The 14,934-nt window shown below is 46.2% G+C and overlaps 1 protein-coding gene across 2 annotated transcripts in view; it reads right to left on the reverse strand.

Moving 5' to 3' along the window:
* DGKD (diacylglycerol kinase delta) overlaps positions 1-14,934 on the reverse strand; it is a 681,592-nt gene that overhangs the window by 107,928 nt on the left and 558,730 nt on the right. The window contains exon 2 of one of the 2 annotated variants that reach the window (XM_050751554.1): positions 12,921-13,091. In XM_050751554.1, the coding sequence (XP_050607511.1) occupies positions 12,921-13,076 (156 nt within the window). In that variant the 5' untranslated portion in view covers positions 13,077-13,091. Of the gene's footprint in view, positions 1-10,276; positions 12,480-12,920; positions 13,092-14,934 lie in introns of those variants that run through there. The other variant, XM_050751553.1, reaches the window with a different exon arrangement.

Below are 14,934 nucleotides of genomic sequence, written 5' to 3' on the forward strand. Positions count from 1 at the left end.
GAAATTTGAAAATGATCTGGATATTAAATGTTAAAAATTTTTTTCAGGTATAATGGTACTGTTATATATGAAAATATCCTCGTTTTGTGGAGACATACACTGAGGTATTTAGGGGTAAACCATACTGGTTCTGGGGCTTCTCTGCACCCCCTTCCTCTTTCTCCTCCCCTGACAGTCCTTTCTTTTTTGACTAGTCCTCCTCCTTCTCCTCTGCCCACCTCCAAAAGCCAATGGCCCCAGCATCCGATCGGGTCCTGACCCCATCACACTGTCCTCACTCTCAGGCTCAGATGAACCATCCTCACTGCAGCTGCATGACTGGGGGCTGGGGAGGAAGGGACAAAGAAGGCCCTATCTGGGTTCAGTGAGACCTATATGGCTTCATGGCACACCAGCAGGCCACCTAACTGCTGAATCTATGTCGCTCATTGGCAAAATTGGGGTAGTGGAGAATAAGAGGTTCCAGGACAGCAAGCAGCGGAGCTAGGTAACAGCAAAATCCCCAAAGCTGTCCTCAACCACAGCTCATTAAATCAGAGAGGAGTTCCATTATCCAGCTCATCACAGGAATCACAAATATTCTCTCCCCCAACACCCACACCAAACCATCACTGAGTTCTCACAATGTCACCTCCTCAGCATCTCTCAAATCCAGCTACTTCCCCCATCGCCACAGCCACAAGGCCAGGCCCAGGCTGCCAGCATCTCTCACTGCATTCGGTCAGCCAGCATCCACTCAGTCAACCGCAGCACAGCTAGAGCCATCTTTTCAACCACGATCCGATTAGGTCATGCTCCTTCCTAAAATCTTAAAGCAATAGCATCCCACTACTCTGGGAGAAAAAAGGCAGAGCTCCCTAACACAGCCTCCAACCCTCTCCAGTGTCATGTCCCAACCAAGGGCTCCTGATGCTTACCAGCCCTAACCACCATAGCCTTCTTTCAGCCCCAGGATTTCCCCAAGCTCCCTCTTGCCACAGGGCCTTTGCATACCTCTTTGATCAGCAACCTCCTCCTCCTCATTCTTTCATAAATCCTTTAAAAAAAATACTCTATTTCCTTTGAGCTTAATGTGTTGCTATTCTAACTACCTGATTTTCAGCATGTCTTCTTTTCTAACATATGTATTCTAAGCTATAAATTTCCCTCTAAACATGACTTCAGCTGTACCCCATTTTATATACACGTATTTGCTATTGTTCAACCGAAAATATTTAAGCTTTCTGTGACTCATAAGTTACTTAGAAATAGATATCTAAAATTTCCAAATATATTGAGACATTCTTTTTATTGAACCTCGCTTAATGCTGTTGTTGTCAGAGAACATACTCTACACAATTTCAACTCTTTGAAAGTTTTTGAGACTTGCGTTATGGCCAGCAGATAGTGAATTTTGACAAATGTGCCTGTGTATTGGAAAAAAACTTAGATTCTACAATTGTTAGGTACAGTGTTCTACATATTTCCATTAGGTCAAGTTTAGTACTTGTGGCAGGTGCAGTGGCTCACGCCTGTAATCCCAACACTTTGGGAGGCCGAGGCAGGTGGATCACCTGAGGTCAGGAGTTCGAGACCAGCCTGACCAAGATGGTGAGACCCCCATCTCTACTAAAAATACAAAAATTAGCCAGGCATGGTGATACACACCTGTAGTCCCAGCTAGTCGGGAGGCTGAGGCAGGGGAATCACTTGAACCTGGGAGGTGGAGGTTGCAGTGAGCAGAGACTGTGCCATTGCACCCCAGTCTGGGCAACAGAGTGAAACTCCGTTTCTAAAAAAAAAAAAAAAAAATTAGTACTTGTGTTGTTCAATTCTACATTTTTACAAATTTCTTTGTCTACTTGATGCATAGCATGTAAGACAGGTGTGTTAAAATATCTCACAATGATTATGAACTTGTTTCCCTCACAATTAATTTTTCTTTTATTTTGAAATTATTACTTTCACATTTTAAATTATTATATCCAAAATGAACTTTTTCTCATTTATCAGTATATCTTTATCTCTACTCGTAATTTTTCCCTTATAATCTACTTTGATACTAAAATAGCTACACCAAGTTTCTTTTGGTGTTTGCATAGTATCTTTTCCTATTCTTTTACTTTCAATCTTTTAATATCCTTATATTTTAAATGTATCTCTTTCAAATAGCCTAGTCAGGATTTTCTTTTGTATCCCATCTCACAACCTCTGTATTTTAACTGGAGCATTTAAACCCACTTACATTTAATGTGATTACTGATACACTGGGATTTCAGTCTACTAACTTACTATTTGCTTTCTGTTTGTCCCAATTGTTCAGTGTTTTCTCTCCTTTCTTGCCTTCTGTCAGATTTAGAATCCCTGATTCTATTTTTCTTGTTTAGCTTAGATATCACACACTATCACAATTTTGGTGGCCACCACACAGATTACATACAACATGCAACCCTGACTTGTCTAATATAATTGGATCTTTGTTCTTCTTCCTGGAAATGCAAAGACCTTAGAAAAGTTCTACTCCATTTGCCTCCTTTCTAGCCTACATGACACTGTTGTCATATATTTTAATTATATATATTTTAAACCCAAAGGCATAATTTTTATAGTGAATAATCATTTGGTCTTTTCCACATAGAAACCCTTTTTAAGTCTCCATTCCTTCCTACAACTCTAACATTTAACTTGAGCTCATTTTCCTTTAGCCAAAACAAACAAAAAACACTTAATGTTTCCCTTAGTGTGGGTCTGCTGGCAAAAACATTGTTTTTGTTTATATGAAAGTGCCTTTATTTCAACTGTATTTTCTGAAGGACATTTTTGCTGCACACAGAATTCTGGGTTCACAGTTTCTCTGAGCACTTAAATTTCAATAGACTTTGGTTTTCATTGTTTCTGTTAAGAACACAGCTGTCACTCTTTTTTGGTTTGGTTTTTGTTTTTAGAAGCGAAGTCTTGCTCTGTTGCCCAGGCTGGAGTGCAGTGGTGTGATCTCGACTCACTGCAACCTCCGCCTTTCTCTCTTTCTCTTCATCTATGGTTTTCAACAGTGCTTACAGTCACCGGTCACTTAACAATGAGGATCTATTCTGAGAAATGTAGTATTTTTCATCCTATGTGAACATCATAGAGTGTACTTTCACAAATCTAGACGGCACACACCTAATCTGTATGGCATATTAGGTGGCCTATTGCTCCTAGACTACAAACCAGTATAGCACATGATTGTGCTGACACTGTAGGCAACTATAACTCAATAGCAAATATTTGTGTATCTAAATATAACTAAACATAGAAAAGGTACTGTAGGCCGGGCGCGGTGGCTCAAGCCTGTAATCCCAGCACTTTGGGAGGCCGAGATGGGCAGATCACGAGGTCAGGAGATCGAGACCATCCTGGCTAACACGGTGAAACCCCATCTCTACTAAGAAATACAAAAAATAGCCGGGCGAGGTGGCAGCGCCTGTAGTCCCAGCTACTCGGGAGGCTGAGGCCGGAGAATGGCGTGAACCCGGGAGGCGGAGCTTGCAGTGAGCTGAGATCCGGCCACTGCACTCCAGCCTGGGCGACAGAGCGAGACTCCGTCTCAAAAAAAAAAAAAAAAAGAAAAGAAAAGGTACTGTAAAAATATGTCATAAAAGATTTTTAGAATGGTACACCCGTATAGGCTACTTACCGTAACTGGAGCTTGCAGGGCTGGAAGTTGCTCTGGATGAGTGAGTGAGTGACTGGTGAGTGAATGTGATGGCCTAGGACACTACTAACCAATACTGTATGCTTTATAAACACTGTACACTTAGGCTACACTACATTTATTTTTTTAAAGACTTTCTTCAATAACAAATTAACCTTAGCTTACTGTAACATTTTTACTTTATAAACTTTTAATTTTTTGACTCTTTTCTAGTAACATTTAGCTTGAAACACACACACATTGTACACCTGTACAAAAATATTTTCTTTATATCCTTATTCTATAACTTTTTTCTATTTTAATTTTTTTAATTATTTTATTTCTTAAATATTTTTGTTAAAAACTAAGAAACACACACACACATTAGCCTAGACCTACAGAGTCAGGATCATCAATATTATTGTCTTCCGTCTCCAGTGGAAGGTCTTCAGGGACAATGACACACATGGAGCTGTCACCTCCTATGATAACAAGGCCTTTTCTGGATACCTCCTGAAGGACCTGCCTGAGGCAGTTTTACAATTTGCTTTTCTTTTTTCTATAAGTAGAAGGAATATACTCTAAAATAACAGAAAGCGTAAATAGTAAATATATAAACCAGTCACAAAGTTGTTTATTATCATTATCAATTATTATGTACTGTATATAATTGTATGTGCTATACTTTCCTACCACTTGCAGTGCAGTAGGTCTGTTTACACCAGCATCACCACAAACGCATAGGTAATTCATTGCCCTACAACATTGTAACAGCTACCACGTCACTAGACAATAGCAATTTTTCAGCTCCATTATAATCTTGTGGGATCACCTTTGTCCATGTGGACCATCATATGGAAACATCATTATGCACAGCACGGGGGTGTATCAGGAATTGATTAGATATGGTTCTTTCAGTTCATATGGCTATCGAATCTGTGAATGGTTCCTGTTATTTGTTGCAGGAAATTCTCAGGTATTCTTTTCTTTCTTTTTTTTTTTTTAATTTAAGACAGAGTTTCGCTCTTGTCACCCAGGCTTTAGTGCAATGGCGTGGTCTCAGCTCACTGCAACGTCTGCTTTCCGGGTTCAAGCAATTCTCCTGCCTCAGCCCCCCAAGTAGCTGGGATTACAGGCATCTGCTACCATGCCCGGCTAATTTTAATACTTTTAGTAGACACAGGGTTTCACCATGTTGGCCAGGCTGGTCTTGAACTCCTGATCTCAAGCGATCCGCCCACCTCAGCATCCCAAACTGCTGGGATTACAGGCGTGAGCCACCGCAGCTGGCCACATTATCTTTTCAAATATTGTGTCTCCTCAATTTTCTTTCACCTCTCCTCTCTTGTGACAATTAAACACAAGTAAGACCTTTTTACTGTATCTGTCTCCTACCCTCTCCAATTTTTTCCATTTTTTATGTCTCCAGGCTTCCTTGTGGGTATTTTCTTCTGAGCTATTTTCTGGGTCACACAATTTTTTCAGCCTGGGTCTAATCTGCTCTTTTTTTGGTTAATTTTGATTATTATGTTTTTCAATTTTAGAATTTTCTTTTATTGGCTGGGTGCAGTGGCTCACATCTGTAATCCCAGCACTTTGGGAAGCAGAGGTGGGCAGATCACCTGAGGTCCGGAGTTCGAGACCAACTCAGCCAACATGATGGGACTCCGTCTCTACTAAAAATACCAAAAAATTAGCTGGGCGTGGCCGGGCGCGGTGGCTCAAGCCTGTAATCCCAGCACTTTGGGAGGCCGAGACGGGCGGATCACAAGGTCAGGAGATCGAGACCATCCTGGCTAACACAGTGAAACCCCGTCTCTACTAAAAAATACAAAAACTAGCCGGGCGAGGTGGCGGACGCCTGTAGTCCCAGCTACTCGGGAGGCTGAGGCAGGAGAATGGCGTGAACCCGGGAGGCGGAGCTTGCAGTGAGCTGAGATCCGGCCACTGCACTCCAGTCTGGGCGACACAGGGAGACTCTGTCTCAACAAAAAAAAAAAAAAAATTAGCTGGGCGTGGTGATGGGCACCTGTAATCACAGCTACTTGGGAGGCTGAGGCAGAATTGCTTGAAGCCGGGAGGCAAAGGTTGCAGTGAGCCGAGATCGTGCCACTGCACTACAGCCTAGGTAACAAGAGTGAGACTCAGTCTCAAAAAAAAAAAAAAAAAATTTTATCTTTAGTAGAGGCGGGATCTTGCCATGTGGGCCAGGCTGGTCTCAAACTCGTGACCTCAAATGATCCACCTGCCTCAATCCGGAAGTGCTGAGATTATAGGTGTGAGCCATGCCAGTGTGGACTAGAATTTTCATTTGGTTCTTTATAGTTTCTAGTTCTCTGCCAAAACTCTCAATCTGATCTTGTATCTCCTTAAACACAAGAAGCATAGTTGTTGTAAAGTCTGTGTCTGGTATCTGGAAGCCCTGCTGATCTGTCTATAGTCTGTTGTTTCTACTGGTTTTAACTCAAGTGCCTTTGCCTCCCTGGGTGTCTATTTTTTTTATTGTATGCACAATAATGAATTTACAAACAGACTTGTGAAAGTCATTAGAGGCCTCCATTGATGTTATCTCCCTCTAGAGAGGATTAAAGTTTGTTTCTGTTGGGAATCTGGAGACACTAGTACACTGGGATTACTTTAATTTCAGAGGACTGAGGTGATGTGAAGCAGGGCTGCAGTCCTTCCAAAGTCTTACTTCTGGCTCATGCGCATTCCTTGGAAGTGGCTTCTTGCGATCCCAATCCAAATTGTGAGGGGAAGGTGTCACCCAGGACTGTTGCCCTTTGGCAGAACCTGGTGCCTCAGCCGTGTTAAGGCACTCGGACAGTATCACAGGGCTCAGCCTCTCAGCTCCCATGTTTGTTTTGTTCATGGCCCAGTGTTCGTTCCCCAGGGCTGCCCTAGGGCTGCCACAAAACTTCAAGGCTTAAAACAAAACTTGAAAACAAAACAAAACAAAACTTGACTGTCTCACTGCTCTGGGGGCTGGAAGTCCGAGATCAAGGGATCAGAAGGGCCGCACTCCCTCTGAAGGCTCTAGGGGAGATTCCATCTGTTATCTCTTCCAGCTTCTAGTGGCCCCAGGCATTCCTTGGTTTGCATCAACAGAACTCTAATCTCAGGCTCTGTTTTCCCATAACCTTTTTCTCTTTATGTCTTTCTGTCAAATCTCCCTCCCCTTTCTCTTATAAAGACACCAACACTGGATTTAGAGTTTCTCCTAAGTTCACGATGATTTACTCTCAAAATATTTAATTAGCCAGGCACAGTGGCTTGAGCCTACACTCCCAGCTACTCAGAAGCCTGAAGCAGGAGGATCACTTGAGCCCAGGAGTTTGAGACCAGACTGGGGAATACAGCAAGACCCCATTTCAAAACAAAAATTTTTGGCCAGGCACAGTAGCTGTAATTCTAGCACTTTGGGACAGCAAAGGGGGAGGATTGCTTGAGCACAGGAGTTTGAGACCCCAAGCATGGGCAACATAGTGAGACCCCCGTCTCCACAAAAATTTGTTTTTAAATTAGCCAGGCATCATGGAACGCATCTGGAGTCCCAGCTACTCAGGTGGCTGAGGCAGGATTGCCTGAGCCCAGTTAGAGACTGCAGTATGCCGCTGCACTCCACCCTGGACAACCGAGCAAGACCCCATCTCAAAAAAAAAGAAGAAAGAAAATATTTTTAAAAGATATTTAACTAATATCTTATTATACCTACACCCTGAAGTTCCAGGTGGACCAAATTTGGAAAAGATGCCAAACCCACTACAGATGCCACTATAGATTCCAAGGTCAAAAGCAGCCACAAATACCACACTCACTTCCACAGACCTTCAGCCTCCCCAGATCCTAGTCCAGAAATTCAGCATCATCTCATTAGCAGACTGTGCTTGGCAGACTGGCTCCTCAGTTACTCAGCCCACCACTGCCAGAAGCAGAAGTCACTGCTCCCTACTCACCTTTCAGAGCCCAGCCAGTCACTGCCTCAAGAAGCCCTCCCAGACCTCCCTGATATCAGGTCAAATTTACCTATGATGTCCTCTCAAAGTATTCTGGCTCTCTCCTCATCAGCACCGGTCCCCATCACAACTTTATATTAACCGTGCAATTGTTTTATTAATGTCTTCTAGACTATCATCTCTAAAAATTTTTGTTGCTGTTGTTACTCAATAAGATACCCCTAGTGCCTCACACAACAATTAACAATGTTAAGATCTCAAATATTTGCTGTTAAACTGAACCAGTGAAATAAAAAATATAATACCTAGCCATGATATTCCCACTAGTACTCAATAAATTAACAATTTCTTTAAAAAATGGTCTTTGCTAATTTTCAGCCAGATTTGTTTGTATTTGCTCTTCTGGAGCCCAGAGATGGAGACTCAGACCAGCCTGAGCTGAAGAAAAATGGAGTCAGGGAAATGATTCCTATCTGGGATAAAAAAAGAACAATCAGAAAGACAAAAAATAATCAAAAGCAACCATTTAGTGATCACTTACTATACATCGGCCACTATGTTAGGTGTTCTACACAGATTATCCCATTTAATTCTATGAGTTAACATCCCCATTCCTATTTTACGGATATGACAACCATTATTTCTATTTTACAGACATGGAAACTGAGGCTCAGAAACACACAGTTAACATTTACTGTCACTACAACCAACCTAAGATCTAACATTTTCCATGTTTACAGATGAGGAAACTGAGTCTTAAGGGAGGTTTAGATGCCCTGTCCACAATCGCATGCTTAACTAGAAGCACAGGGTCTGAAGCAACTTTATCTGACACCAAAGTTTAAACTCTGAAATCCAACAATAAAATGGTATTAAAAACCTTCTACATTACTTCATACCTACTAGGATGGCTATTATCAAAAGAGAGATAATAACAGGTACTGCCAAAGATGTGGAAAAATTGGAACCCTCCTCATACACAGCTGGTGGGAATGTAAAATGGTATGGTAGCTTTGGAAAATAGTCCAGTAGTATTACCATATGGCCCAGCACTTCCACTCCTAGGTATATAGCCAACATAAATGAAAACCAACGTCCACACAAAAACATGTACATGAATGTTCATAGCAGCATTATCCAGAATAGCCAAAAAGTAGAAATAACTCAAATGTCCATCAACTGATAAATGGATAAATAAAATGCAGTGTATCTGTATAATAGAATACTACCCAGTAACAAAAAGAAGAAATGAAGTACCGATACATGCTATGACATGGATGAACCTTGAAAATATCATGCTAAGTGAAAGAAGCCAGAACACATATTGTATGATTCCATTTTTATAAAATGACCAGAATTGGCGAACACAGAGACAGAAAGTAGATTCTGGTTGCCTATGGTTGAGGGAGTTCAGAGGAAATGGGGTGATGAAAATGTTCTAAAATTGACTGTGGTGATGGTTGCACAACAGCAAATATACTGACAACCCCTGAACTATATGCTTTAAATGAGTGAACTGTATCCCATGTGAATTATATCTTATAAAACTGGGGTGTATTTTTTTAAGATTTTTACAACTTAAACCTTTCACCTAATTTTTACTAGTCTTCATTTCATAATGGAAAAAATGCTTTGTCTAAATTTAAAATCAGGAATCCAAGCACTTTCATGCTCATATCCAAAAAAATGTTAACTTTTTAGAAACTTTCAAATAAATTAAACTCTTTTAACTGATAGCTTCGCAGAATTACACGGTTCTTTACCGAAATTTCAAAATACCTTATAATGCACTGGGGAATGTGCTGGTTGGTGTGTTAGCTCCATTTTCTTTCTTTCCATTCTAGCTGTGCAGTTCTACAAAGTCATTACTGTATACTGTGGTCAGGAAATACAAATGAAGTAATGTCTTTGCTGGGGACAGCTTCAACTCTATAGAGCTCGAATATATTAAAAAATCACACATGCATGAAACACTAAACTGACAAATGGCCATCACAAATCTGCACAGATCAAATTTTCAATATGCTAAAGATCTATAACCTGAAGAATTATTTGAAGTTTGGAGAGGCTTCTTTTTACATGTGTGCCATAAGGTCTTATATTTCAAAGTGTGGTCCATGGACCAGCAGCATCAGCATCTTCTGGGAGCTTGTTAGAAATGCATATTCTGCCAGGTGCGTTGGCTCAAGCTTATAATCCCAGCACTTTGGGAGGCTGAGGTGGGTGTATTACTTGAGCTCGGGAGTTTGAGACCAGGATGGGGAATATGGCGAAACTCCATCTCTACAACAAAATACAAAAATTAGCCAGGCATGGTGGCATTTGCCTGTAGTCCCAGCTACTTGGGAGGCTGAGGCAGGAAAATCACTTGAGCCCTGGAGGCAAAGGTTGCAGCAGCTGAGATCGCACCACTGCACTCCAGCCTGGGTGACAAAGTAAGACTTTGTCTCAAAAAGAAAAAAGAAAATAAAAAGAAATGCACATTCTAAGGCCCCACCCACCCTAGACCTACTCAACCATAATCATCATTTTAACAAGATCCCTAGGGGATGAATCTGCACATTAAAATTTGAGGAGCACTGTCCTAAGACATTCTCTTTGTTTTTCTCTTCATTAAGACAGCTCTGACTTGCACTAGACTAATATTTTAAAAGCCTGACATACATACAGTTCTGGTCCTGGGCCAGCTTGTCCTCAGATCCATTCTTTGTCCTTCTGCTCCAGTCCAAGTTGTGGAGGAGGTGACCCCAGCCAGGACAGGGTTCCCAGGCAGAAGGGGAACAGTACATCTGTAGCAGCAGCTGTGCCCTTGCAAGCCTCCAGCCACTGCCAGGTGGACCCCTTGTGACCCAACTTTTTGGTGGGTGACAGCTGTCCCTGAAGTCTGAAATGCCATCTCCTTCCTTCACCCTCCAGCTTAGGGGTGGCAGCGGTTTCCTGCTTGTTGCCTCATCTCCGGCTTGCCTCACTGCAGCCTGCATTCTCAGTACTCCCACCACCTGTGTGACCACTCCCCTACGTTACATTCCTTCTGCTCTAAATACTTAAGGTGAGTTCTGTTTTTCTTTTTAGACTCAGACTGCTACCCCATACCATTTTTGATATTTCTATTCTGTACCATAGATACCAGAAGAATTTTGTGAATGGCTTATCTGCTGGAAAAAAAAAAAAAATAGAGCTATTACATACAGTCAACCTCGCATTCCCACATTCTGACAATCTCTTAACAACTCAGAAGAAAAATCAGCCTTAAGCTATCTGTACAGCAGATGTGACTGTATTCAGAAACTCTAAGTCCTCGGGGTGTATTTTTAACAGTCTACCCATCACTCCTCCTCAACCAGAACAGCTGGTATAGCAGCTATTGTTTTAGGAGAAAAAAGAAGGAAAGCAAAAACACCTCTTAACCAACAAAATTCTGAACACTGGAATCTCTCAGGAATCAAATCTCTCTCAACACAATCTTGTTCTTAATCAACCTTTTAAATCACATGATCTACCCCACACTGGTCAGCACCTTGCCTGGGCAACAGAAGAAAGCAAGTCCTATCAGTACCATTTAGGGCTATGTGGAGATCTTCCCAAAAGCACATCTGGTCCATCACCCTCATGCTTTGAACAACCCTCTGTGGCCACCTCTTGCCCACGGCCAAAAAGCAAACCCCTCAAAGGACCAGCCCCTCGAAATTCAGCCTTAACTAACCCTTCCAACCTCTAAGTCTAATCAACGTGATCCACCTCTGGCTCAACTTCTGATCATTTCACAGTTGTGCCTAAAGCTCTAGACACAACGTTCAAATATGTAGAAAGCCATTTCTTACCCACTTAGCCTGGCGAATTCCTTATCCCTCAAGATCCCACCTTAAAGAAAACCTCTCCTGCCTCCCCAGGGCAGTCTCTGCCCCGAGTTTCCACAGCACCTAAAATGTTGTCATGTCAGGTGCCCAGGTGTCCATCTCCCCACTAGACTGAGAACCCCTAGGTGTAGAAACTACCTTCCATCTTAAGGTCTTGACCATGGTTCCAATCCAGATCCACACTTACGACCTGTGACACTCTGGACAAGTCATTTAACCTTGACTCTACTTCTATTCCAATTCCAAAAGGCGGAGATGATAGCATCCAGCTCACTGGGTTCTCACCAGTACTAATAAACTAACCACGTCAAGTGCTGTAAAGCTAACCCAAGAAATTGCCTGGCACATAGACGGTATTAAAGAATTGTTATTTGCTATTGCTATCATTATTATTACTACTGTTACTGTTACACCCGGAACAAAGCAGGTGTTCCGTACCTATTTGCTGAATAACTGGAGCACTTCACAACAAACCTGTTTGTAACATGTTAGGACTTCAGGTTCCCCCATCGCAGGTATCCTAGGCTGACAGAAGAGAACGCTCCCACGGTGAAGGGACCGGCTGAACCTAACCCGCCCCTGAGGAAAAGCGCACTGCAGCAGGAGGAGAATGTCCGTGCCAACCGGATCTGCCAGCGCTGCCCCAGGGACTCAGCCTCCTCACGGCCACCTGTCCAGCCACCTGCCTGAGGAAGCAGTGTTCTAACCGGGCGGGCTCACCTGGAGCAAAAACCGTAAGCAGTCTTCAATAGGAAGCACAACGGGAAAACAAACGGTGCAACTTTCCTCCTGCAAAAAGGACGTGCGTCTTTATCTAATATTTAGCGTTCGGAGTTCTCAGTGGAGAGTTGGGTGCCAAGCGGGTGCGCGGTCCCGGCTTTGCTGAGAGAGACGGTCACTGAACGCGCATCCCTTCCTTCCCTTTTGTGATGAAGGGGTGAAGGGGTGATCCCTCGCACCCGGGTCCGAGCGGACTTCTGAGGGCACCACAGGGAAGTCTGCAGGGCACTCGCGGGACATCACCCGACCGCTCCTGAGAAACGTGCAGAACTGGGGTTTGGGGACCGCGCACGCCCGCGGGGCGCAGCCGGGAGCCCCCGCGTGGGACCCGCTCGGTGGCACGAGCGCAGTCCCCTGCATCTAGGCCTCAGTTTCCTCCGGGTCCTCGCGGCCCAACTCGTCGCGCGCCCCCCGCCCAGCACGCGGCCCCCGGGAGCGCCCACCTGCGCGCCCCCCGCCCGGCCCCGCCGCCGCCCGCCGTCCGTCGGGGGCCGCGCGCTCCGCCCGGGGCGCCGGCCCGTTACAGCGGCGGGTCACGCTAGACCGAGGCGGGGACGCCCGCGGGACCCCAGGCCGGGCCGGGCCTGGGCGGCCGCTCGGGCAGGGCCACGGGCCTCGGCTGGGGCTGCCGCGGCGTGAGGGGCGCGCGCCCGGGCCGCCGCGCCGCGAGCTCACCTTCTGTCGGATCTGGCCCGACGTGGACACCTTGCGGATGAGCTTCTGTGGGGAGCCGGGCTCCGCCTCGGGCTCGCTGTCGGACGACTCCTCGGGCGGCGGCGGCGGAGGCGGTTGCGGCGGACCCGGCGGAGGGGCGCCCGCCGCCGCCGCCATGCTGCCGGGCCAGCGCGCGCACCGCGGGCGGGGGCGGGGCGGGGCCGGCGGGAGGGGCGGGGCCGAGGGCGGGCCGGGCCGGGGGCGGTGGGGGCGGCCTCCCGCCTCTCCCTGCCGCGCCCCCTGCCGGCCTTGTGCGCAGCTGCAGACGGCGCGGCGCGGCCCCGTCCCCGCCCCCACCTGAAGGGTCCCGGGGCCCCCCGCCCACCTCTCCCGGCCGTGGCTTCTGTGTGTTCTTTCTGGGACGCCGTTTGTGTTCTTGTTTCTATGTTCACTTCTTAAAACATCTCCACTCTTCCGCATCAGAATGTAGGTAACCTCCGGCAGGCCAGGGCCGCGTCTGTCCTGCCCAGCCTTGTGTGGCCGAGTTTGGGGCGAGCTCGAATGCGCGCGCGCATGCTGGAAAGAGACCCCGGTACTGGGACGGTCCTCGGGACACCAGAACTGGGATGCACCGCTCCATCTGGGAAGGCTTCCTGGAGAAAACGGTTCTTAAGGAGAGATGGAAAATGTGAGCAGGAGTTGTGACTAGAGAGGGAATCGTGTTCTAGGCAGAGACCAGATTTGTGCAAAGGCCTGGAGGTAAGAAAGAACTTGTGTTGGGCGAAGACGAGGGAAGAAAGGGAAGCTGGTGCTTAGAGCAAGGAAAACGGCATTAAGATATGAGCCTCGGGGCGGGCAGGTCGAAGCGGGCTTTGGAAACCAGATAAGGGGTTGGAAGGCAGCAGAAGCCCTTGAGGGATTTAACCCTGGGCGGGGCTGGGTCACCACGCTGGGGCCTGTGATCCGGGCTTTGAAGTTATCAGGGCAGGTGGACACCCTGGATTACCGAACGGCTGAGAGATAGAGAAGTGGACTGAGATCCAGGTGGGGAGTGACCAGCGACTGGAGGGAGACAGAGGTGACAGGGACGAGCCCCATGTTGCCCAGGGAGGCTGCTGGATAGTGGGTGGGTTGGGGTCCAGCCCTGCTCTGGGCAGAAGAGGGGAAGCGCAGCTGGAGATAAGATCAGCCGAGTTTTTGGTGCCATCCAGGTGGAGCAGGACTTGGTGCCACCCAGAGGAAATGCTGTCCATCTGTCTGCCCTGCTCTGAGGGGCAAATCAGTAAGGGGCTGCCCAGGTGTGCCCTTGCCCCATCAAAGGGCTGCTGCTAGAGACCCCACCTGCCTATCGGCATTCGCCAGCCCGCCGCCCTGGGCAGTGACTGGGGGCTGCAGAGTGGCATCTGGCATGGGGACACGGCCAGGGGCATGGGCTCACAGCCAGGACAGAGGAGGACAAGGCCTAAAGCAGGAACAGTCTGGGACAGGCCAAAGGCCCCAGGGTGCACCAGGGTACTAGCCACTAGCCACATGTGGCTACTTAAATTTCAGTTAAAATTAAGCATTCTGTTCCTCAGTCACATGAGCCACATTTCAAGGACTCAGTAAGCTGCATGTGGCTTAGCAGCTGCCACTCTGGATAGCACAAATACAGAACACTTCCTCCGTCCCCCCAGAAAGTTCTGCAGCACAGTCGCATGCTGAACTGTGCCCTCCCATCATCCCTATGTTGAAGTCCTAACCCCCAGTACCTCAGCATGTGACTGCATTTGGAGTTAAGGTTTTTAAAAAGGTAATGAAATTAAAATGAGGTCACAGGGGTGGTCCCTAATCTGGTATGACTGGCGTCCTCATAAGAAGAGGAGATGAGAACACAGACACACACAGAGGGCAGCCCATGTGAAGACACAGGGAGAAGATGGCATCTACAGGCCAAGGAGAGAGGCCTCCGATGGAACTCCCCCTGCTGACACTGTGATCTTGGACTTCCAGCCACCAGAACTGAGAGCTTCAATTCCTGTGGTGGAAGCCGCCC

This window comes from Macaca thibetana, chromosome 12, assembly GCF_024542745.1.
Source record: "Macaca thibetana thibetana isolate TM-01 chromosome 12, ASM2454274v1, whole genome shotgun sequence".
Lineage (NCBI taxonomy): Eukaryota > Metazoa > Chordata > Mammalia > Primates > Cercopithecidae > Macaca > Macaca thibetana.